The 27,555-nt window shown below is 37.4% G+C and overlaps 1 protein-coding gene across 3 annotated transcripts in view; it reads right to left on the bottom strand.

The window, feature by feature from the left end:
• The window catches only part of UBAP1 (ubiquitin associated protein 1), a 55,722-nt gene that overhangs the window by 17,415 nt on the left and 10,752 nt on the right, over positions 1–27,555 (bottom strand). For all 3 annotated transcript variants that reach the window (XM_033857955.2, XM_033857953.2, XM_033857954.2), the window contains exon 2: positions 6,574–6,614. In XM_033857955.2, the coding sequence (XP_033713846.1) occupies positions 6,574–6,607 (34 nt within the window). In that variant the 5' untranslated portion in view covers positions 6,608–6,614. The remainder of the gene's footprint in view (positions 1–6,573; positions 6,615–27,555) is intronic.

The raw sequence follows: 27,555 nt of genomic DNA on the forward strand, positions 1-27,555 counted from the left end.
ACAAACCATACACAACTGAACTGCTTTAACTCCCTAAATGTTCTCTGCCCATCACAGATGCATAATACAGAAAGATCGGGACATTATCATCGATTTATAGGGTCAGACAAAAATGAGAGTGGTTCTTGTATGTGACTCTCACTAGGTATACACTCCAAATCAGGTCATGATTTCTTTTCTGGACCAGGTTTGGGGCTAACTTAACTGGCAGAAGCATCAGGGAGAATGAAACATAGTTCATAAAATAAATTTTGCTTTTTGAGTATTAGCAGCTAGTAAAATAAGGCTTACTTCTGGGTCTCACACTAGTATATTTTCTTGAGTGCTCATGTCCAGAATAAGACAATTACACCTCTTCCATAAAGAGATTTCTCTTCCTTTTAAGAACTCTGTAGATTTCAAGACTTATCAAGCAAGGTCAGGATATACTTGTAATCTTGTCATCATTCCCATTTCCCAAGGTAGATATTGCTCTGATATACCTGAAATCCTCCAAAAGAAAGAAGAATAGGCCCCCTCTCCCACTCCTGGGGGAGGGCGTCTACCTCTTTCCCATATAACTTCTAGCTAGAATTAAAACATTTTAACTATCTCTCACTCAGCTAGCAAATTAAATCTACAACTGTGTTCAATTTAATAATTTTTCTGAGGCATAACCATAACTGTTAACACTCTAGCAAAGTTTCCAAGTTGGTCATACCTTTGTAAGTGTTCTCTCAGCTGGCAATGCCTGTCACATTCCCACCCTTATTTACTTGATTAATTATGTCTTGCCCTTTAAGAATGAGCTTAAGAACAACTCCCTTCTCAATCTCAGAATAGGTCTTACCATTCTGTATTGTTAATAGTTTGTTTCCTTATACTACTCCCCACCCTGCACCAGAGACTTTGATCAAGGATTTGATCAAATTCCTATCCACACCCCCCCAAGCTCAGTATAACATCCAGCAGATGAGATTTGCTCAATGAGAATAAATAAAGAAGACATGGTCTTACACTTCTCTTGTATTTAACTCTCACACTAACTCACACTCAATTAGTATTTATTAAAATTCAAAATGATTTACCTAAAATGGCAAAGCTAGTCCTGAAAATGTTTTAACAGAGTACTCATGCAAGATGTAAGCACATTTCTAAGGTTCTGCAGAAAGTCACAAAAATGTACCAGAGGTACCAAAAAAAAGTATCAGGTACCATCACAGCTTGCCAACAAAACTCTGGTTATAACACTAAAACCTTCTGCCACTTATAAAATGCTTTATATTATAGAGATCAAAAGCAACGCTCTTTTTAATTGTAGAGAACTTTTATCCGTCTTCCATGGAAACAGGTGCTCAAAAGTTACTGAAAGTTAGAGTCTAACTTTGGCTAGTGCCCTGATTAACTGGAAACAAAGCTGGAACTAGCATTTTCTAGGAAGCATTGGAAAGATTTACAGTCAAGTTAATAATCACAAAAATTAAGTCTTTTGTTTAAGAAAATTTTAAGTATACATTCAAAGTAGGTTCATTATATAACGCACACATATTAGAAAAATCCTATCTATAATAATACTTATATGCATATATGATATACAAATCTAAGAAAACCTATCCACATTAATACTAACAAAATTTTCTTAATTGAATACTTCTATTATAGATTGGTAATGGGGAGTTGAGGGGAGAAAACCATCTGTTAAAAAGTACTATACTTGAGATATCTGAGCCAAATGATAATATCTTTCAAGAAGGGTGTTCAGTTTCCTTGCCTACCCTTTCAGTTAGGAAACTATGACAGTGTTGTATACACTGACAATTTATATTCTATAAATGGAACTAGGCCCTGGCTTAGAGACAGACCAGGGCCTTAGAGACAGACCAGATCAACTGCTGTTTCCCTTCATTAGCACCAATTACAGGTAATTGCTTTAAAAAGCAGTTTCATTTCACTAACAAAGCCAATGCCAAGGTGACTTAGCACATCTTCTAACCTTCCCCCTCCCCCCTTTAACCTCTGTTAACCGGGAATGAGTAAACAGTTTTGTGATTATTGGGAGGAGGGGGTAGGGCTAAAGGGCAAAAGGCATTAAGAGGCGGCAACAAGAAAAGCAACTTTTTGAATGATGGCCAGAGACTACCATAAGTACAATGAATGATGTTGCTGTGAGGATTAAAAAGAACATTTTTGCAAATATAACCAACTATGCCTTAGGAACTATTCATTTTTATCCAATATATCAGAATATCTATTTAAAGACATCAATTTCTCTTATTTCTCAATACATTTTATTTTTTAAATAGATTCAATAAAAACTCAACCACATGGCCCAGAGAATTAAGCACTGTGGTTAACAATCTTCTGGCTCACCCCCAAGTACCTTTTAGTTTCAGTCTTTATTACTGAAAATCTTTCTAAGATGTCTGAGCCCATTTTCCTCAGTTCCATTTAGAAAAAAGAAAGTACATCTCTGATGGCTGTGGCAGTTCCTTGAAGTCAGGTTCTGCACACTGCTCGCCATTATGCTATGGTGGAAGGAACTGGGCTGAACGTGTAATGACTCAGGATAAATTCTGGGAAGGTTTCATTCTGTTTCCTTTCTTTCTAAATTGCTGATAATGTTTATGATCTTGTGACCTGCCTGTTTTTCTGAAAAAAGGTAATTCCATGTGGGGAGAGAAATTCCTAATAGAGGGTAGCAACTGGATTATGCTTAATTCAGATTTTACTGTGCGTTCAAATTGAGGTTTTTGAAAAAGAAGAATAAAACAGATCAAACTCAAAATTAACTGAAAATTGCAATCCCATGACTATCATTACCTTAAAGCTGTAAGTCAGGTAACACTTGCAAAATTACATCAATAGATAAATAGAGCGAGACACACGCATACACACACACACACACACACACACACAATTATACAGATATCAATACAGGATGTGAAGTCAAAAGAAAATGTTACTCATGTCCTAACAAAAAACAAGATAACCTACAAAATCAGCTTTTTAATATGCAGTATCTGGCATTAAATTTTAAAAAAGACACACAAAAAAGGAAGAAAATGTGATCCATCATCAAGAGAAGAAACAGTCATCAGACCCAAATTCAGGGGTAGCCAAGATACTGGAATTATCAGAGAACTTTAAAATAACTATAATAAATATGTTAAAGGATCTAATAGAATAGGTGAACATGTGTGAGCAGGTAGGGAATTTCAACAGAGAGATGGAAATAGAAAGAGACAAATGGAAACGCTAAAAATGAAAACTTAAGTATCATAGAAAAAAAATTTTGATAGTTCATAAGCCAGGCTATGCTAATCAGAAGACAATACTCATAAGATGAAAGAATCAAAGAACTTGAAATTAAGTCAAAAGAAATTAAAAGAATTGAAACACGAAGAGAAAAAAAGAAAAAAAAAAGGAACAGAGCCTTAAGAGATCTCTGGGACAATATCAAACAGCCTATGCATATGTGATTAGAGTCTCAAAAGGATAAGAGAGAGACATGGAGCAAAAGAAATGTGAGAAGAGATTATGGCTGCAAATTTTCAAAAGTAGTAAAAGACATCAACTAACAGATCCAAGAAGTTTAGCTAACTCCAAGCAGGATAAATACATAGAAAATCAAACCAAGGTACATCATAGTTGAAATGTTGCAAACAAAAGAAAGTCTTAAAAGAAGGGGGATGGGCAGCATATGACATACAGGAGAACAATGATTAAATGATGGCTGACTGCTCTACATTACTCTGTACTTAAAAAGCAATAACAGATTGGGATTTCCCCAGCAGTACAGTGGTTAAGACTCCGCACTTCCACTGCAGGGGGCACGGGTTCGATCCCTGGTCGGGGAACTAAGATCCCATATGCCGCACAGTGTGAACAAAAAATTAAAAAACAATAATAAAAATAAGAAAACAATCTAAAATAAAACACCTTTTTCTATCACTCAATAGAAAAAGTATTTCAATATCTTAGTAGAAATTAAACCAAGAGAAAAATAAACCTTTCCAGAAGTTAGCTAAATGGTCATAAATATGACGGCTTGGCATTTCAAAGGAGGGAGTTTAGTTTTATTAAGTCCAATTACAGAGACTTATTTTTTTCCCAAATTAGAATATCAGGGCATTTTTCCAGATATTAAAAGAGTAACTTATCTGTTTGCTGAAACATTTTAAAAAATCCTTTAAAAGTCACTTCTGGAAAATAACTTTTTTCTTAGATTAAACAAGTGGAAAATGAGTCAAAAATTAAAGAGAATTGACAGTCGGAAAGGCGTGCTTTAAACTAAGCCAAAGGTTTGCAATTTGCATGATATAAGGACAATATTTTTAAAGGCCTTTGAAAAGTAACTGTTTGTATTTCTTATTCTATTATTTAGGGGTATGTGGTTATTAATGACAGTGGAAGAAGTTCAACCTCAGTTGAAAAGAATGAACTTGAAGAAAAATCAAATACTAGTGCTAAGACAGCACAGCATAAGATATAGTCAGCCCAAGTATTTAAACAGAATAAAAAGCATTTTCATATCCAGTCATGAGAGCAGTTGTCACCTCCTTGTCCACACCCCAAGTGCCCTAGAATTACACACACTCTCTCTCTCTCTCTCTCTCTCTCTCTCTCTCTAACCCCGAGTCAGATAATACCTAACTTGGGGGGAACCAACCCAGAGGCTCATAAACTAAAATGTTCCCGTCAGATACGCCCTTGACCAAAAGATACAAAAACTTCAGCTATATGATGCTAGCCACTATATGATCAAGCAAGAAGCACCATAACTGGGGTGGCCATTTTTAGCCCTGTGCACTCTACACAAGTAGGCCAAAAAAGCAAGTCTATAAACAGAAGAATAAAAATGGAGCACATCTGCAGAGAAAAGCAGTGAAAGATGGAGGGAGTAGTAGCCTCAGTTTCCTGGCTTTCTAATTTCAGCCTTGTAAGGCCAGTCTGAATTTGATTTCCTGCATGCAGATGCCTACAAGATTGCCTATTAAATATTCTCCACCTATTCCCTTTAATTTCTATTCCTTAAACTACATGATATCTAAAAATAAGATTCGTTATTCTAACAGCCCAACTAAAGCCACTGAAATTCAAGTAGGAGCTTAGCAAATTAAAGCAGAAGCAGCCAAAGAGAGAAAGAGAAAATCCTTCTCAAATTTTACTCAGGTAGAGCATTTCATTTAAACAATAAAATTTTGGTTAGGAATGTAAAGAGATGGAGGAAGGCCTAAAAAAATAAGTCATCATTGATCAGGTAACTTCAGAATTATAATCTTCTCTCTGGATTGTTGAGCTGGAACATATAAACTGGGGTCCAACTTATTTTCACTCCAATCAAAAAGGAGTTTCTAAAGATTCAAGATAGAAAACATATCTTTTGAAATAAGATTATAAATTTAAGTTTTTCATTTTTGCTCTTTTCTCTCCCTACGTCTTTCCTCTCTCCTTGGCTCTGTCCTCTCTTTTCCCTTGAGAAAGTGATCAGAGGCAACTACAGATCTGCCTCTCTATATCATTTGAAGACTTTGAAAGAGCCCTGTAATAATCCTTAAACAACAGGAGATACCTTACCTGAAGATCTGATGCCTGACAGGTTATACAGAATGCAAATTCCAGAGCCTGAATGACTTAATTCCAAAAGAATTTAACAAAACATACGCAAGCAATGTATGTAAGTATATGCACAGTGGCAGTTCAAAATATTAAAGCTGTTGTATAAAAATATACAAGTTAAAAACCAAGGAACTGCTGCACCACCCTGACTCAGAAAAGTGATATTATCAAGTAACCATTTGTAGATCAGAAGAGTATAACGATACATGTTGCCACACAGTCTAACAAATCATTCTTACAATGACACGATTTTTTAAATGGAACATTAGTTTTAAAACCCCTTTTAAAATAATTGTGTTGTCTGGATATTTCTGATGTTTAATTCTTATCTTTGTACAAAAAGAGGGTCTAATTTTAACTTCTTAGGCACCTCCATTCCTATCAAATGCAGATAATAAAAGTTTATTAATGTACTCCATTTTGGAAGGCCATATCTTAGAAAAAGATGATAAACTATTAGTTACAAACGCAAAATTGTAATTACTACTACTGATACTTCTGGAATATATTGATCTGCTAATCATGTCTTATTTGTAGTAAATCATTTCTTTTTATGGGAGGAGAAACCTAAACCAAAACATCATAAAACGTTAACTAAAGGCTTAGAATTTTTCACATCTGATGGAGAAGAGATGGATTTTTCACACCTGATGGAGAAGAGATGGACCTTCTCCTGATGGAGAAGGAATGGTAACTACTTCAAAATACTGCTGAAAAACAACAAAAATAGGCAGACTCCCTATCCACCTCCAGCAGTTTCAAGTACAATAAATACAGAGATACTCTAAAGTTTATCCATTTGAACTTCACATTAAAGTTATGTGAAGTCCTATGGAATGAATGTTACATTGTTGTACAACTTTATTTTCCTCAAGCCGCTCATTTAAATAAACAAAAAGGGACACTTACTTAATGTGATTTCAAATTCTCTGATCAGATCAAAACTTAAACCATGATATCTAACAGTCCACTTACCATGAAAATCTGCACCCAACTTCTTAGAAGCCATTTAGAACCTGAAAAACAAAGAAATATTTCTTAGGCGCATTATGCCTTGAGGGGATACAAACAAACCATTATAAGAAAATTGAGGATTTCCCAGGTTGCGCAGCGCTTAAGAACCCGCCTGCCGATGCAGAGGACGCGGGTTCGACCCCTGGTCCCGGAAGATCCCACATGCTGCGGAGCAACTAAGCCCGTGCGCCACAACTACTGAGCCTGCACTCTAGAGCCCACAAGTCACAACTATTGAGCTCATGCGGCACAACTACTGAGCCCACACACCGCAACTACTGAAGCCCTCGTGCCTAAGAGCCCATGCTCCTCAACAAGAGAAGCCACTGCAATGAGAAGCCCATGCACTGCAACAAAGGGTAGTTTCCGCCTGCCGCAACTAGAGAAAGCCGCAGGCAGCAACAAAGACCCAACGCAGCCAATCAATCAATAAATAGCTTAAAAAAAGAAAATTCAGACTACAAAAAGAAACTAGAAGACTAAAAGGTTCCAGGACTGACATAACCCTCAAACTTCTCAGTCCCAAAGTCTCAAAAAAGAAAGCAGAAAGGGGGAGAAACCACTTTTCCAGAAAAAAAACATTTCTCAATCTGCATGTTCTGGAAAATAAAAACATTAGAACAGCAAACTGGCCATTGACCAATTTATACACAAACTGTCAAAAAAAAATTACTAAACATTTATCTTCCTGATATAAGCTACTAATGTCAATATTTGTAGTTCTGTCAAGATTTTTTATATATCCCATTTTATTCAGTATGTAAATATAGACCTTTTACTGACAAATGTAACTGTAAGACTGACATTTCTGAATTAGGGAATCAATGACATACAACCTTCTGTACTGTTTTAATTTTGTATACAATTTCAAAAAAGGGGAATTCCCTGGCAATCCAGTGGTTAGGACTCGGAGCTTTCACTGCCAGGCTGGGTTTAATTCCTGGTTGGGGAACTGAGATCCCACAAGCCGTGTGGTGTGGCCAAAAAAAAAAAAAATCCAAAACAGGAAGGAAGAAAAACCCATAAAACCACACATCTAGCTTAGTATTATCTTTGCACTTTGAGCAGTACAAAGTCCTTTTCTTGCAAAGACAATCTGAGACCTTCAACCTAAAAGTTTATTTCCCTTGATATGATGTTTAGACCTTTAACTTGCCTGAGACATAAGCATATAATGAATATATGGTATGATTTCTACTAGTCTGTATTACCTACAGTACAATGCAAGGCATCATACTTAAAATGATCTACAGGCATACCTCATTTTATTGCACTTCACTTTACTGCGCAAATTGAAGGTATGCTCAACCTTGCATTCAGCAAGTCTGAGGCCTAAGGCGCCATCTTTCCAAGAGCATTTATTTGCTCACCTCGTGTCTGTGTCACATTTAGGTAATTCTCACCATATTTCAAACTTTTTCATTATAATTGTATTTGTCATGGTGATCAATGACCTTCGATGTTACTATTATAATTGTTATGACATTTTTTAGCAATAACCTTTTTTTTTTTTTTTTTGGCTGCATCAGGTCTTAGTTGCAGCACGTGGGAAATTCATTGTGGCACGCAGGCTTCTCTCTAGTTGTGGCTCGTGGGCTCTGTAGTTGCGGCACAAAGCTCTCTAGCTGTGGCCCACGTGCTCGGTAGTTGTGGCCCTCGGGCTTAGTTGCCCACCCCCCCACCCAGCATATGGGATCTTAGTCCCCTCACCAGAATATAACTTCTACATGCACTGGGCAACCAAAAAACCTTGCATGACTTGCTTTATTGTGATATTCGTTTTACTTCAGTGGTCTGGAACTGAACCCACAATATCTGAGGTATGCCTGTATGTTCTACTGTAAGTTTTTTTTAAAGAAGGCGAGTATATTGCACCTATCATGTGAAAAGTATTCAAAATAATTAAATCTGTACAGGATTTTAAGAAACTGACAAGTTGATTTTAAAATTTACATGTAAAGGCAAAGGAAACAATAGCCAAAACAATTTTGAAAAAGAACAAAGCTGGAGAACTTACCACCTAACTTCAAGACTTACTATTAGAGTAATTAAGACAGTATGGAAATGGCATAAATATATCACACAGACCAACAGAACAGAGTACAGATAGACCCATATGAAAAAAATGTCCCGAAGATGTACCATAACGACCAACCACGCAAGTACTTTAGGCTGTACTTCACTGAGAAAAGAATTCAAACTGACCCAGATATGTGTAGATCAGAAGAGCTGCGTGCTGTGAAGTATGCAACAAGTGGATTTTTTGTTCAAAATGAAATTAAAATAATGACAGTGGAAAAAAAAAAGAAATATACCCATATGCATATAGTTAACTGATTTTCAACAAAGGTGCAAGGCAATTCAAAGGGGAAAGGATAGTCTTCTCAACAAATGATGCCAGACATTTGTATGCAAAAAATAAACCTCAATCCATACCTTGCACCGTATATAAAAATTAACTCAGGGGGATGGGGAAATTATGGCTAAGAACTACAGGGTTTCTTTTGGGGGTGATGAAAATATTCTAAATGTGATTATGGTGATGACTGCACAACTCTGTGAATATACTAAAAGCCACTGGATTGTACACTTTAAATGGGTGGACTGTATGTGATATGCTAATACACTACAACAACTTGGATGAATCTCAAATGCATTATGGTAAGTGAAAGAAGCCAAACTCAAAAGGTTACATACATATATGTATGGAATAGGATTCCATTTACAATATTCCAGAATAGGCAAAACTACAAGAACAAAAAAGTAATCTAGCTACTGGACACTAATAGTGGGGGAAGGAACTGACTATATAAAAGGGAATGTGGGAATTTTTTGAAGTTATTGAAACTTCTATATTTGATTGCACTAATGGTTACAGGACTATATGCATTTGTCACAAATCACAGAACTGAAAACAGGGTAAATTTTACTTTGTGTAAATTATACCTTCGAATTTTTAAAAAGTGTATATATATATACCCATCACATTGAAATTAGATAAAATAGAATCACTGAATAACACTAATAATATTTTAAGCTACTCCACTAGGAGTAGAATAAAGTTTCATTTTTAAAATGCCAAAATTCAAAATAACATATTATATGGCTGTACCAAATTCTATTAGTATGCTTTCTGCCTGATGACAAGGGTTTTCTACAGTGAAGTATGGTTTCTAACAATGGATTTCTTCCCAATTTAAAAGCAAAAAAAAAAATTTAAGTGCAAGTAAATCAGTTTATCTCTCTCTTAGCTTAGGCTCCTTTAGAAAGAAAGAATGAAACACAAGTTGAAAATTACAAATTCAATTAACATTATTTTAACATTATGTCTTTAACTGGTAAAATACCTTTTAAACTTCGCAAAGAGCAAGGCTAAAACCGTTTTTACAATGCAGTCATCATGGCTAGCAGGAACCAAATTTCTCTATGGGGTGATGAAAATGTTCTAAAACTGACTGTGGTGATAGTCCCAAAACTCTGTGAATATACTAAACACTGTTGAATTGTATTCTTAAATGGTTGAATTGTATGAGATATGAATTATATCAATAAAGCTGTTACCAAAAAAAAAAAGCAGCTCTGAATTTGATAAGGTATGCAAACTAAAGAATGATTATTTAGGTACAGAGGAAGAGAAAGGAAAGATGAGTGGTATTTTTTCACTTTCATAATGGCTATTATGAGTGAAATAAGTAACAATTTCAGTCATTGGTAAAAGAGAAATTTATTCATTAATTTTTACAATCTGAAGGATAATAAATTAACTCTCTTTAGTGGGGGGGGGGGGAAGCAGCTACCAAACAAACAAAACAAACCACTTCCAATAGCCCATTCTTGATTCTAACTTTGCCAAGGCCACTTCACAGAGGCATTTCCGTAGCTTATTTCACATCCCAACTTATCTGTCCTACATTGGTTAGAAAGTCATACTATAACAGTAGCAAGAGCATATATTTGTCCTGACGTCCAGTGATGCCACATTGTAGGTAGTGTAGGTGACCCCATATTAAGGCCTAATAGCCAGCAAATGTCATTCAAGTATAGTTTTAAGTGTCAACAGCGAACAGTTACTGTGCCATTTCCATTAGTCACAGAAAGTTACTGGTTAGTTAACTGCTATGGACTTAACCACAACACTGAGTAGAAGACAAAGGTTGTGCTCAACCCCTTTAAGGAAAAAAAGTATTATGGAAAAAGTAAGTATTCACAGATTTTAAAAGAAACGACGTTTTTTAATTTGTGAAAAGAAAAACATCGGAAGGAAATACATTAAACATATTTAAAGTGGCTACCTCTAAGTGGTAGCACTAGGAATAATTCATAAAATTTTTCTACAGTTTCTGAACACTGTATGGCAAACAAATATTAATTTTATAATTTCTTCAACGCTTTACTTTAAAAGTTTTCCAGCATGATATTGGCATGAAACATTCTGGTTGATATTCTACTAGTTAATGGAGAGCTAAAATTTTAAAGTATATGGATCATCAATTTTCAAAGAACCAACAAACCACACTGAAAATGATTTAACTTTCTTCTATGTATAGAAGACATTTCATAGACTCTTACAGGCTTCAGAGTCATCATAATGTACATAAACCACAATAATACAGGGAAACTTTTAAACCCAGAAGCAAGATTCTTGGCAGCCTCAATCTTCCCACAGAGGTACGGACCAGAAATGTATTTTTTCTAAATCTCTGTTGAAAGCAGCAGAATCTAAGCATCCAGCAATGAGACCTGGGAATATGCTCACAGACAGGTGCAGGAAATCAGTGTTTTCATCTCTGTGTTCCTAATATTTATTGATATTGTGGGATATCAGCTGTTTGAAGCAGCAGCTATTTTTGAGAGGTAAATGGCTTGGGAGAGGCTCTGATTTCTTTTTGGAGGGGGGGACTCTGATTTAATAAATAATTCTGTGAACAAGCTAACATCAGGAATGTTTTAAAGAAGTTCCACCAAATTTAAATGAATTTTTTTCCCTCGAAGAGTTTTGAATTTTATTTTGTTTTTTTATATAGCAGGTTCTTATTATTCATTTTATACATATTAGTGTATATATATCAATCAAATTTAAATGAATTTTTAATGGCTTTTTTAAAAACGCCTCAACCAAAGAAAACCTACAGAAAGGGAGAAAATATTGAAAACTATCTATCTGAGGGACTTGTATCTAGAATATATAAATAACTCTACAATTCTATAATAAAAAGACATCCAATTAGAAAGTTGGCAAAAGAATCTGAATAGTCAATTCTCCAAAGAAGATACACAAATGACTAAGACGCACATGAGATGTTTAACACATTTTTCACTAGTCAGGGAAATGCAAATCAATAACTACACCCTACCCCATTAAAACATGCATATTGGGACTTCCCTGGTGGTGCAGTGGTTAAGAATCCACCTACCAATGCAGGGGACGCGGGTTTGATCCCTGGTCCAGGAAGGTCCCACATGCTGAGGAGCAACTAAGCCCGTATGCCACAACTACTGAAACCTGCGCATCTAGAGCCCATGCTCCGCAACAAGAGAAGCCACCACAATGAGAAGCATGCGCACCACAGCGAAGAGTAGCCCCCGCTCACCTCAACTAGAGAAAGCCCACGTGCAGCAACGAAGACCCAACACAACCAAAAATAAATAATAAAATTAAATTAAAAAAAGAAACATGCATATTATCAGCAACAAAGCAAAATTTGTTGAAAAGACTAATAAATGAAAATTAAAACACAGTACCCCTTATTACTAAAAAACAGGTGAAAATTCTTTAAAATTATGCCTCAATAGAGCTGATAAAATGCAGATTATCTAGGGGTTTTCTTTAAATATTAAAAGAGTTCACTGAATGTAACTCCTATTATATTTTCCACAAACCATAAGAATATGAGAAATCCATCCATATTTGGTCACTTAAAGATTTTTCTAATGTCTGCTATGCAGTAACACTTCACTATCTCTGAAGTATCAAAAGCATTTTAGGGCTTCCCTGGTGGCGCAGTGGTTGAGAGTCCGCCTGCCAATGCAGGGGACACGGGTTCGTGCCCCAGTCCGGGAAGATCCCACATGCTGCGGAGCGGCTGGGCCCGTGAGCCATGGCCACTGAGCCTGCGCGTCTGGAGCCTGTGCTCCATAACGGGAGAGGCCACAACAGTGGGGGACCCGCGTACCACAAAAAAAAAAAAAAAGCATTTTAATAGCTACTTAGGATCAACTTTTTTTTCCTGGAACATCTGAGCAAAATTAAGTGTGGTGTGTGTGTGTGTGTGTGTGTGTGTGTGTGTGTGTGTGTGTGAGCTACCACATAAACTTCCTATATTTTATTTAATTGTAAATACTTATTTTATAATACTTTCCTATAATCTAAATGTTCAATCATGAAAATGATTAAATTATGGAAAATTCAGAAAATAGGTTGTGATGGCACAAAGAGTGTTCATTAAAAGCATATAAGTGATGGGAAATAAGTATAAGTTTTAAAATGTTTTTACAAGTTGCTTTTCCTAAGTAACAAATGTACACAAAACAAGACTGAAAAAAATGTATTTGCCCCAAATGTAAAATTACAAATGCTCACGTGAGAAAAAATATCTTAAGCATCATAAATTTCCGCTAAAATAAATATAAATGCTTCTATTAAATATAAATGCTTCTACTAACAATAACACACTTTTTTTTTTTTTTTTTTTGCGGTACGCAGACCTCTCACTGTTGTGTCCTCTCCCGTTGCGTAGCACAGGCTCCGGACGTGCAGGCTCATCAGCCATGGCTCACGGGCCCAGCCGCTCCACGGCACGTGGGATCTTCCCGGACCGGGACACGAACCCATGTCCCCTGCATCGGCAGGCGAACTCTCAACCACTGCACCACCAGGGAAGCCCCGTACACACATTTTTAATTCATAAACTTTACACTAATAAAGTGTAGAACTCCCTGAAGCAACCAAGAATTAAAAGCAATGTTTTATTTTGCTGGTTCAATGCCACTTTAGTTCATATGCTACAGGAAGAAAACCGGATAACTTAAAATTTTGAATCACTGATTAAAGACATCTAAGAACAAAGAGAGATGGGGAAATAGGTAACAAGAATAGAACTGCAGGGAGAGAAGGAGTTAGAATGCAAGAGGCAGAAGAGATAGAGTAAGGAATGAAAAAAGGGAAAGGTGAGGAGGGTAGGGGAAAGGAAGTAAGGGTAGGAGACCAGGAGAATGAAAACATATTAGCAAGGCCCAGGCAGCTTCGTAAGGGGAAGAGAAAGCCCAAGGGCAATTTAATATTAATGTTCTAATTTTCTTTCTTCCCTTTCTTGTATCATCATTAAATTACACACTACAAACATCTTCCCAATACAAAACAGCAATTTAACAACTCAGTAAGCTATCCCAATCACACAATGTGAGCTGTAATCAGGAATTTCCCAAGATGCAAATTAATCCTGGAAATTCTCCAATTTACAGAGAAAGACGGCTTTGGAAATCATCAAATTTCAAGTCTGAAAACCAAGTTAACACCCATACAACATATATATGACAAAAATCACATGTGTAGGGAATTCCCTGGCATAGTCCAGTGGTTGGGACTCAGTGGCTGGGACTCCAAGCTTTCACTGCCAAGGGCGCGGGTTCAATCCCTGGTCGGGGAGCCAAGACCCCACAAGCCCTGTGGCATGGCCAAAGAAAAAGAAAACAAAATCACACACGTAGATGCCATTAAAATGTCAAAGCCATGTGGCACAGCCAAAAGAAAAAAAAAATCACACATGTAAATGCCATGAAAATGTCAATACTAGACTATATTATACTCATTGACAAAAAGCTTTCTTCTCTCTCAGGTCTCAAGAGACATTTTGGAGCCTCAGTTTCTTCATGGGTAAGATAAGGGTAGCAGACTGAATAATCAGCCAACTCTAAACATACCATAAATCTATAATGGTATAATAAAATGAAGGAAAAATATTCATGTTTCCAAATTAAATATTCAGTATTCAGGTTAAGTGATATCATTTACACAGTAACGTCTTAAAGATGTCTTTAGGGACATCCCTGGTGGTACAGTGGTTAAGAATCTGTCTGCCAATGCAGGGGACACGGGTTTGATCCCTGGTCTCGGAAGATCCCACAGAGCAAATAAGCCCGCAAGCCACAACTACTGAGCCCATGTGCCACAACTACTGAAGCCTGCGCTCCTTGAGCCCGTGCTTTGCGACAAGAGAAGCCACTGCAATGAGAAGCCCGTTCGCCGCAACTAGAGAAAGCCCACGCGCAGCAACGAAGACCCAATGCAGCCAAAAATAAATAAATAAAACAAATTTATGGGGCTTCCCTGGTTGCACAGTGGTTGAGAGTCCGCCTGCCGATGCAGGGGACACGGGTTCGTGCCCCAGTCCGGGAAGATCCCACATGCCGCGGAGCAGCTAGGCCGTGAGCCATGGCCGCTGAGCCTGCGCGTCCGGAGCCTGTGCTCCGCAATGGGAGAGGCCACAACAGTGAGAGGCCAGCGTACCACAAAAAAAAAAAAAAAAAAATTTATTGTATAAATAAATAAATAAAGATGTCTTTACTGGCAAAATTAAAAGTTGGCAACCATATGTTAAACACCTTGCCATTTTGGAAAAGAGGGCAGTATATCTATGTGAATATGGAAACAAATAAGGATAAGACATAGTCTTATAATGGTGGTTATATCTGGGTGATGGGTTTACAGGTGAGGCTTTTGGTTTTTTCTTTTTATGCTATTTGCTTTCCAACTTTCCTATATTGAGAACAAATCTACCAACTGACATACATACACATACTTTGTAATTAAGGGGAAAAAAATATAGTGAGCAACAGAGGGAAAACAAACCCCAGACATTGATAAGAGAACTATTTTTTCTTATTTTTTTCCCCTTGTGCTGTCTGCTAAAATGAGCAAATGCCACAATAGTGCTTTTCCAAAGAAGCAGAACTATTAACAATTTATAGCCTGTCATGTAGGTTGTGTTTCAAACTGACGCTTGAATTTTCAATAGCTGTGGGGAAAATGATGTAAAACACAGAAAAGATGTACAATATTGCAGTGGGTTTTTTTAACTGTTAGTGCATTATTGCACTGAGCATAGTAAATATCTGTGATAGACTGAATATTAGTTCTAATCTTATTTTTGACTTTGGGAACCCAAAATAAAGGAAGTGATGTTTTCATGTTAAAACAAAACAAAACAAAAAGAGAAACAATATAGTATGTAACTAGTAAAAGGTTGTAATCTCAGAGACAGAAGAAAGAATAAATCGGAGGTTTCTAGACCACTAAGAATACCTGAAAACATACAAATGGTTCTAGGTAACAGACTTCATGGAAGTGTAATAGGTGTCCTACTTTACTGACGATAAAGAATGCAATCCATGATGAAAAGCAGAATACACCTTTTCAAGTACCCACAGAACACTTTACAAAAAACTGAGTAATTATTAGGCCACAAAGAAAATTCCAATGAATTTCAAAAATCAACAGTAGCACAGCCAATAGTCAAAAGGCAAAAAATTATAATTTAATTACATCAGAAAACAAAAAAGTCCTACTACCTGAATTACTAAACTGTCTCTTACAGAACTCATGGATCAAAGCAGGAACCAAAAGGGAATTCCCTGGCAGTCAAGTGGTTAGGACTCCACGCTTCCACTTCTGGGGACCCAGGTTCGATCCCTGGTCAGGGAACTAGGATCCCACAATCCGCGTGGCAAAAAGATAACGACAATGAAAATACTGCACTTGAGATCCTACAACATGCAGCTAAAGCAGTATTCAGGAAAATCTATAGCACACAGCAGTCTCAGAGGAAAATTCACAGCATGAGAACTTAGGGTATAAATAACCACACCCACAGAAAACACAAGAATGGAAACAGCAAAGATATAAACAGAACATAATCAATTAAGAATCAGAAAAACAGGGCTTCCCTAGTGGCGCAGTGGTTGAGAGTCCGCCTGCCGATGCAGGGGACATGGGTTCGTGTCCCGGTCCGGGAGGATCCCACATGCCACGGAGCGGCTAGGCCTGTGAGCCATGGCCGCTGAGCCTGCGCATCCGGAGCCTGTGCTCCGCAATGGGAGGGGCCACAACAGTGAGAGGCCCGCGTACCGCAAAAAAAAAAAAATAAGAAAAATAGATCAACTAATAAATAAACCCAAGAGCTGGTTCTTTGGAAAATTATAACCATCCAGCTAACTTAATTTTAAAAGGGGGCGGGGGGTGGATATGTATACAAAATAATAGAGGAAATTAAAATAATCCCAAGTCATTGCTTTGTTCCCCTTCTGTCAAATACATTTGAGAACCTGGATAAAATGGATTATCTTCTAGAAAAATATTAACTATCAAAACTGACCATAGACGAGGCAGAAATGTTAACCAGACCTATAACCAAAGAGGAAAGAGAAAAAAATTATCAAAGAGCTCTCGCCACCCAAAAGAAACCTTAGTCCAATGAGATTTTCATGGTTCTAAAACATAAGAAAAGAAGGAAGGTTTCTAATTTTTTTTAAGTAAGAATATGACGCCATAAAAGAAAAAAACTACAGAAAAATCTCATGTATAAATACAGATTAAAAAATCCTCAAAATAAAAAACACAAATTTAGTAGTACATTATAGGAATACATCATGTCCAAGTGGGATTTATTCCATCAATACAGGATAGTTCAACATTAGGAATCTGTTGATATAATTCACCATATATTAATAGATCTAAGAAGAAAAATCATATAGCCATGTCCTTAACATAAGGTTAAAACAATAACAAAAATCATCCCTCTCAATACCAAAGCCAGAGAATGCTGACTAATGGGGAAACTATACAAAGATTCCACTAAGCACAGGAACAAGACAAAGATGTCCATTATCACAATTGCTTTATTTAACATCAGATGAAAGAAGTAAAAAGTATAAAATGTCAGAAGATAGACTTTCCCAAGGAAGACCAAAAACTGAAAAACTATTACAAATATAATACAAAAAGGTGTTTCATTACAAATGAATATTCTGAAACAAATACTCTTCATATATACAATGACCAGATAAGAAGTATAAAGGAAGCATGATATACCACAGGAGATAAGAAGTAGGAATAAACTAAGATGTAACGGAAGAAAACTAAAGCTACTGAGACACAAAAGAAGACTTATACAATTGCAGAAAAATATATAATAATCTTGGCTAGGACACACAACATCATTAAGATCAATTCTTCCTAAGTTGCTATATTAATTTGGCACGATGCAAATGAAAACTGGAGTCTTCTGTTTTCATTTTTTTAACTAGACAAGCTGACTCTAAAGGTCATATGGAAATAACAATTAACAGTAGCCAAGAAAATTCCAAAGAAAATAATAAAGGGAGAATAGCCTATCAGATATTAAAATACTTATTACAAAATACAACACTTAAAGCTGTGCTGTACTGGCACATAAACAGATCAATGGAACAGAGTAGAAATCCCTAAAGATACCCCAAATGTAGACATTTAAAGTGCCATTTAAGGGACTTCCCTGGTGGTCCAGCAGTTAAGACTCCACGCTCCCAGTGCAGGGAGCCCAGGTTCGATCCCCGGTCAGGGAACTAGATCCTGCGTGCCGCAAGTAAGACCTGGAGTAACCAAATAAATAAATATTTTTTTAAAAATAAATAAAGTGGGGCTTCCCTGGTGGCACAGTGGTTGAGAGTCCACCTGCCGGTGCAGGGGACACAGGTTCGTGCCTCGGTCCGGGAATATCCCACATGCCGTGGAGCGGCTGGGCCTGTGAGCCATGGCCGCTGAGCCTGCGCATCCGGAGCCTGTGTTCCGCAATGGGAGAGGCCACAACAGTGAGAGCCCCGCATACCGTCAAAAATAAATAATTAAATAAATAAATAAATAAAGTGCCATTTAAAATCTGTGAAGTGATGAGACAGCTGAGTAGCCACCTAGAAAAAAGTAAAGTTGGATGCTCACCTCACACTTCCATACCAAAATAAATTCCAAACAAACAAAAGTACAGTAACAGTGCACAACTGCCCAAGTACATAAAAACTATTTCACTCTATACAGAAAGCTAGTGGGCAAAAACAACTTTCTGAGACTTAAAATCCAACAAAGTGCTTGCCTCATGAAAAACTCTGAAAACAAAAGATTATTTTTAAAGTCAAATTCTGGTACTGTACAAGGTTTCTCACTAATTTCTCTTGCAAATGAGGTTTTTACCAAAGCTACTAACCATATAGTATACTAAAGGCTTTAAAACAAGCAAATGTGACTGAATGCAAAGTTCATTTCACAGTTTAATAAAAACTGGTTATAGTTAAATATCAGCTCACTAAAATTTAAAAAGCAACAAGTAGTACATAAAAAAGATAATATAGTAGTGTCAAAGCAAGTTACTGACCCAATGTGATTTTATCAGAACTGCAGTTAGGAACTCTAGTTAATTCCAAAATGGGTCAAGAAAAATCCAAACAAGGATTTTCCTGGACTCTGGGCTCCTCTTAATCCTCTAAGCACAGTGTCTAATCTTTAGCAGAGGTGGCCTTTTCATATCTTCTTGCCCTCTCAAACTTTCTGAAAATATGATAATTTTATATCGCTAACTAATACGTAACTTGGGAATGAAACTAGACAAAACAATGCCCTTAAAAAAGTTAAACAATGATTTCCTGTAGTTACCAATAAATAGTATGAAATGGTAAGGCCTGTGAGGGTAACATAATGTAAGAACAGGAAAGTACTGACTAGCTAAAAGCTAGAATTGGGAGTCATGACATAAAGCATTAGCCAATTAAAAATTTCAAGTCAATATCTTAACCAATTCATTAAAATTCACTTAACATTCCCTTTAATGTAATTTAGAGTTCAGCAAGTAAGAGCACAACATCCCAAGAGGAAATAAAGCCATAAACCTATCCAACTTAATTTTTTAAACTATTAATAAACATTAACTGGGAAAAAATAATTTCAAGAAATTGCTGAACCAAAAATATCATCTCCTCCCCAACTCTTTCAAAAACCACATCACAACTTATGGCAGAATACAAGCGAGAAAAGAGCACTCTGGACAGTTAAAAACTTAGGTTCTAGTCTCACTTCTTTCATCAATTTGGTATGGCTTAGAGCCAGTCAAAACCTTTCAAAGAAAGAAGAAGAAGAAAAAAAAAAATTCATGGCTTCTTCTGTAAAAAGAGAGGTCTGGAGTAAATTACCTCTGACAATCTTTGCAAAACCTTTAAGGGTCTAGACACATTCTTTTATAACTAAGTACTTCAATCGTTTTTATAGTAATATATATAAGAAAGATATCACAAGACTTCATATTCTTAGTTATGAGGGCACATAAACACATGTAATTACTTGTTGAATCTATGACTCAGTAGGTATACACAGTCCACACCCATGTTTTTTGAAGGAGAAGAAAACGCTTACTATTTGACACTAATAAAACAATTTCACTCTACTAGAAGCCCATACAAAATAATTGATCAATTTAAAATACAAAAAAGCTAATTATCATACCAGAGGCTATTAATCTGACCTGAGAGAAGTAATCAAAAACATAATTTTTCTGTCTTTTCAAGAGTCTTCACACTCAGTGGATTGCATCATTCTGACTGTTTCAGTCATGTGAAATCTCAATGATTTTTCTCCCATAGAAACAAAGAAGTAACAGAACCTTGCTCACCAAACTTGAGAACTCATACCCCCAGGGGAACACTGTGCAATACCAGGGAACAAACAATATAAAAATGGCACAACTTCACAGAATATCAAGGATCTGAGGGGAGAAGGTAAGGGTTGCTAAGTAATTCCACAGGCAAATAAAATAATTTTATGTAAATATAAGCATCAGAATAGATGATTTTATTTAAAGTTCTAGCAAGTCTTTAAGCAACAAATTATTCCTATTTTACTTAAATTATTCCAACATGTAAAATGGAAACAAACACAGCTTTGCACTTTGTAGTTTTATACAGGGTTTATTTATTGCCTAGCTTTCCCCACTAGGCTTTAAGCACTATGAGTACAAGAACCACTTTGGTTTTGTTCACCATTTCACCAAGCATAGTGTCTGTAAATAGTGCTCAGTTAGTACCTATGGAATTAATGTTGCCAAATTTCCAAGTTACCATATGAGATTAGCATAATACTGATACCAAAATTTGACAAAGGAAGGAGAAAAAAAGGAAAATAAGAAACAAACCTCATATATTTGTATATATGTATACTTGTATTTATATATAGACACTAAATTCTAATTGAAATAGTAGTAAATTGAATTAAACAGCAAACTCCTAGCTATAAGACACTTTTCAGGAAAAACTGTTTCCTTCAACACAGAATTTCAAAGAAAAAAAAAGAAAAATAGAAAGGAGGGAATCTGTAAGTTAAAAAAGAGCATAAGCAATAAATCTAAATCAATCACAGGGACTTCTCTGGTGGTGCAGTGGTTAAGACTCTGCTCTCCCAAAGCACAGGGCCCAGGTTCAATCCCTGGTCAAGGAACTAGATCCCACATGCATGCCGCAACTAAGAGTTTGCATGCCGAAACTAAGGAGCCCACGTGCTGCAACTAAGGAGCCGGTGAGCCACAACTAAGACCTGGCGCAACCAAATAAATCAAATTAAATTAAAATTTTAAAAAATATTATTTAAATAAATAAAGCAATCACAACATACAGATCTTATTTGGATCCCAATCCGAACACACTGAAGAAAAAAGTGAAAACAATTGGGAAAATATGAACACTAACTGGATATCTGATAATATTAAATAAGTTAAATTTTAAGGTAGGACAATGGTATTACAGTTTTTTTATAATTCCTATCTTTCAGGGATACACAAAAATATATTTACAGATGAAATGATATGACTGAGATTTGCTCCAAAATAACTGGGAAGAGGGCATGTATATGAAATAAGATTGTTATAATAACTATAAATGGAGTATAACCTCTAAAAATTGTGAATCACTATGTTGTACACCTGAAATTTATTAAAAAGAAAGAAAGAAAGAAAAAGAGGAAGGGAGGGAGAGAGGGAGGAAGAAAGGCAGATTGACAGCTGTTATGGCTAGATCTACATTTATAAGTTTGGAACTTTCTAAAATAAAGAAATAAAAAGATGCTACTGCTATAGTGTAAAATGAAAGAGGCTGCAGAATAATCACATTTTAATTTTCTAAAACTGTGAATTAAACCTAACTCATAATTGGCAACCATCATATCAATAATCTGAAGAATCAGTATCAGTAGATGCTAAAACAAGTGGGTTCAAGTTCCACAAGGGTAACGGGATATGTACATAGTATCAGAGTATCTCCCACAATATATTTTTTATTAAGTATGGTGGAGAAAACAGTAACTTTATCTTGGCAGACACCACCTTAACCAAGTGATCAAAATTAACATTACCAGTAATGGAACAAACTGACACCTCCATATATGATACACTGAGAACACATCAACTCTGTGGTATTCCTGCCAAAAGTGAAACTATCATGAGGAAGTATCAAACAACCTGAATCTAATCACGAAGAAATATCAAACAAACCCATCTTGAGAGACATTCTATAAAATAAATGGTCTGTACTCTACAAATATGTCAAAGTCATAAGACAAAGACTAAGAAACTGTTTCAGATGAAAGGCAATTAAAACTACAAAACCACTAAATGTAATGCATGATCCAGGATGTTCTTTTGCTATAAGAATGCTGCTGGACAATGGGTGATTCAACAACAGTTAATTTCCTGATTTTGATCATTAGTATGTAGCTATGTAAGAGAATGTTCTTATTTTTAGGAAGCACGCACTGTAAAGCAGTAATAGGGTACCGTGTCTTCAACTTACTTTTCTTTTTTTTTCCTTTTTTTTTTGTTAACTTATTTATTTTTGGCTGTGTTAGGTCTTCGTTGCTGTGCACAGGCTTTCTCTAGTTGCAGCAAGCAGGGGCTACTCTTCATTGCAGTGCACAGGCTTCTCATTGTGGTGGCTTCTCTTGTTGTGGAGCACGGGATCTAGGCACACGGGCTTCAGTAGTTGTGGCACGTGGGCTCAGCAGTTGTGACGTACAGGCTTGGTTGCTCTGCAGCATGTGGGACCTCCCCGGACCAGGGATCGAACCCATGTCCCCTGCATTGTCAGGCGGATTCTCAACCACTGCGCCACCAGGGAAGTCCCCAACTTACTTTCAAGCAATTATGAAAAAAATAATATGTATATGTAAATACAAATAGAGAACAGATAGATGATAGGAAAGGAGAATGAGTGAAGAACATAACAAAAATATGAAACATGGAGGTAATCTCAATAGAAGGTATACAGGAACTCTGTACTATCATTGTAAGTTTTCTGGTAAATGTGAAATTGTATCAAAATAAAAAGCTTTAAAAAACCTCAACAAAAAACAAAAAAAAACAAAAAACAAACAAACGAAAAAAAAACCCTCAACAAGCACATATATTTGCATGGCTTTTTGTATGTACACAAAAATCAGAAAGGATTCATGGTTAGTTCTGGAAGAAGGTAAAAGAAGGCTTTCATGTTCAACTTTCTATACTTCAGTAGTTTTAATTCTGGAGCTAAAAATATACTAACTGAAACAAAAAGTTCACTAGATGGGCACGACAGCAGATCTGAGCAGGCAAAACGAAGAATCAGCAAACTTGAATATAGAGCAATGTCTACAAAGAAAGAATAAAGAAAAGCAGACTGAGCCTAAAAGACCTGTGGGATGCCATTAAGCATATCAACATCCACATTACAGGAGTCCCAGAAAAGAGAAAAGGGCAGAAAGACTATTTTAAAAAATAACGGCCAAGGGCTTCCCTGGTGGCGCAGTGGCTGAGAGTCCGCCTGCCGATGCAGGGGACACGGGTTCGTGCCCCGGTATGGGAAGATCCCACATGCCACGGAGCGGCTAGGCCCGTAAGCCATGGCCGCTGAGCCTGTGTGTCCAGAGCCTGTGCTCCACAATGGGAGAAGCCGCAACAGTGAGAGGCCCGTGTACCACAAAAATAAATAATAATAAAAAAATATAAATAAATAAAAAATAATGGCCAAAATCTTCCCAGATTTGATGAAAGACAAATCTACAAATCCAAGAAGCTCAATGAACTCCAAGTAGGATAAAGTCAAAGAGATTCAAACCAAGACACATTATAAGCAAACTGTTGAAAAAAAAGAATGAATCATTAAAAGCAAGAGAAGCAACTCATAATTTACAAGGGAGCCTCAACAGACTAACAGTCAATTTCTAATCAGAAACTATGGAGGACAGAAGAGAGGAGGATGACATATTTAAATTACCAAAAGAAAAAAAAAACTGTCAACCAAGAATACTGTATCTGGCAAAAACTGTCCTTCAAAAATGACGGAGGGGGACTTTCCTGGTGGCGCAGTGGTTAGGAATCCATCTGCCAATGGAGGGGACACAGGTTTGAGCCCTGGTCCAGGAAGATCCCACATGCTACTGAGCAACTAAGCCTGTGCGCTGCAACTACTGAGCCTGCGCTCTAGAGCCCATGAGCCACAATTTCTGAGCCCTCATGCCACAACTACTGAGGTCTGCACACCTAGAGGCCGTGCTCTGCAACAAGAGAAGCCACCGCAATAAGAAGCCCGCACATCATGAAGAAGAGTAGCCCCCACTCGCGACAGCTAGAGAAAGCCCACGCACAGCAAGGAAGACCCAATGCAACCAAAAATAAATTAATTAAAAAAACAAAAAATGAGGGAGGGGGACTCCCCTGGTGGTCCAGTGGTTAAGAATCCACCTTCCAATGAAGGGGACAGGTTCGATCCCTGGTCAGAGAACTAGGATCCCACATGCCACAGGGCAACTAAGCCTGCCCACCACAACTACAGAGCCCACATGCCACAAGTACAGAGCCCTACGCTCTGGAGACTGCACGCCACAACTACAGAGCCCACGTGCTCTGGAGCCTGCACCAGAGCTACAGAGCCCATGTGCTCTGGAGCCCACGTGCCACAACCTGAGAGCCCACGTGCCACAACTACTGAGCCTGTACACCAGAAAGAGAGAAGCCCACGCATTGCAACGAAGAGCCCTCGCACTGCAATGAAAGATCCCACATGCCGCAACTAGGACCCCGACACAGCGCAAAAAAAATAGATAATTTTTTTTTTTTAATGAGGGAGAAACTGAAACATTCTCAGATAAATAAACCTGAGAGAGTTTGTTGCCTACAAGAAATGTTAAAAGTCCTTCAGGCTGAAATAGCAGAATACCACAGTAACTCAAAGCCTCAGGAAGAAATAAAGACCTCTGCTAAGAATAAATGGGCTAAGACTTCCCTGGTGGCACAGTGGTTAAGAATCTGCCTGCCAATGCAGGGGACACAGGTTTGAGCCCTGGTCTGGGAAGATCCCACATGCCGTGGAGCAACTAAGCCCATGAGCCACAACTACTGAGCCCGCACTCTAGAGCCTGCAGGCCACAGCTACTGAGCCCACGTGCCACAACTACCGAAGCCTGTGCACCTAGAACCTGTGCTCCACAACAAGAGAAGCCACTGCAATGAGAGGCCCGTGCACCACAGCGAAGAGTAGCCCCCACTCCCCGCAACTAGAGAAAGCCTGCACACAGCAACAAAGACCCAACGCAGCCAAAATTAAATAAATTTATTTAAAAAAAAGAATAAATGGGCTAACAGCTAGTATTGTTTTTGGTTTCCAACTCCCCTTTTTATTTAGTACAGATTTTTTTTAATGCACAAAAATTATTATAAATCTATGTCACTGGACTTCCCTGGTGGCACAGTGCTTAAGAATCCACCTATGCAGAGAACACGGGTTTGAGCCCTGGTCTGTGAAGATCCCACATGCCGCAGAGCAACTAAGCCCGTGCGCCACAACTGCTAAGCCTGCGCTCTAGAGCCCACACACCACAACTACTGAAGCCTGCGTGCCCTAGAGCCCACGTGCCGCAACTACTGAGCCTATGTGCTGCAACTACTGAAGCCCACGTGCCTAGAGCCCATGCTCTGCAACAAGAGAAGCCACCGCAATGAGAAGCAAGCACACCTCAATGAAGAGTAGCCACCACTCACCGCAACTAAAGAAAGCCCACCCGCAGCAATGAAGACCCAACGCAACCAAAAAAAAAAAAATCTATGCTATTGTCTTTCTATGCCTGGCTTATTTCACTTACCATAATGCCCTCCAGGTTCATCCATGTTGCACATAAGTTGCAATTTGTGACAACAACGTTTAAAGGGGGTAGTACAGAACCATACAGGATCAGAGTCTTTGTATGATATTGAAGTTAAGTCGGTTATCAGTTCAAACTAGACTGTTTGAAATTTAAGATGTTAATCCCTGAGAGAAATGAAAACATACATCCACATAGACAAAGTGGAAACAACCCAACTGTCCATCAACTGACAAATGGATAAATAAAACATGATACATACATACAATGGAATATTATTTGGCAATAAAAAACAATGGCATGGGGCTTCCCTGGTGGTGCAGTAGTTAAGAATGTGCCTGCCAATGCAGGGGACACAGGTTCAAGCCTTGGTCCGGGAAGATCCCACATGCCGCAGAGCAACTAAACCTATGTGCCACAACTACTGAGCCTGCATGCCACAACTACTGAAACCCACACACCTAGACCCCATGCTCCTCAACAAGAGAAGCCACTGCAAGCCCGCGCACCACAATGAAGAGTGGCCCCCGCTTGCTGCAACTAGGGAAAGCCCGTGCGCAGCAACGAAGACCCAACGCAGCCAAAAATAAATAAATAAAATAAACTTATGGGAAAAAAATGGCATGGTTGAACACAGAAAACACGCTAAATGAAAGAAGCAAGTCACAAAAGACTACATATTTCCATTTATGTGAAATGTCTAAAATAGGCAAATCCAGAAACAGAAAGTAAATAAGTGGTTGCTAGGGGCTGTGGGGAGAGTGGAATCGGGAGTGAATGCTAATGGACATGAGGTTTCTTTTTGGGGTACTGAAAATGCTCTGGAACATTTTCAACAGACTGTAGTGGCGGTTTCACCACACTGTGAATACTAAAAAAACACTGAACTGTACACTTTTTATTTTGAACTGTACATTTTTAATGACTGAATTTTGTGATATATGAACTATACCTTAATAAAGCTATTTTTAAAAATCCAGCCCTAAATACAGACGAGTTTAGAAGGTGGAAAAAATATGCCATGGTGAAAGTGTTTCAAGCTCAGGATCAATAGTTTTAAGCAGTTCTCAAATTGGTCTACCAGGACTTTCAGAAGAGAACTGAGAGTACGGAAAAAGAGAAATAAAACCTCTAAGAGCTAAATAAATAAATAACACAGTCTTGAAACTAGAAGAGGTGAGTACCAAGCAAAATGCACTGGTAAAAACTGAAATCTAGACACATCACAAAAATTTAGATCATCACCAGATTTTTAAAAGTCTGAACAACAAACAGCTTCCAGATAGAAAGTGGTTATATACAAAGGAAAGAGAATAAGACTAGCTTCAAGAACTCACTATCAACGAGAGAGGCTATAAAATTATGGAGCAATTATCTTCAAAAATCTGATTAAGGACAGTTGTAAAATTAGAGCCCTAGTATCCAAATAAGGGAGCAAAATGAAAACATTTCAAGATCTAAAGACTGAAAATTCACTCTTCATTGATTCCTCCCTGAAAAAAGAATTCAGAGATATAGTTTACCAAAGCATAAAATTAATCTAAAGTAGGAGAAATGGAAAACATCAGAAAAAGCAGTGGGCAAATAAACCAGTAAAATATACGTTGTCCAAGGCAACTCCTGACATAAAAGTAAATAAGTGATCTGGAAGTAAAATCTGAGGTGACCTGAAAATGGGAGAAATTTGGGAGAGAGGAGGAAGTAAAACAAACTTGTCTTATTGTAGAGATTACATATACAGTACACATGGATTTTATGCATAAAAA

Source organism: Tursiops truncatus, chromosome 6, assembly GCF_011762595.2.
Source record: "Tursiops truncatus isolate mTurTru1 chromosome 6, mTurTru1.mat.Y, whole genome shotgun sequence".
Taxonomy (NCBI): domain Eukaryota; kingdom Metazoa; phylum Chordata; class Mammalia; order Artiodactyla; family Delphinidae; genus Tursiops; species Tursiops truncatus.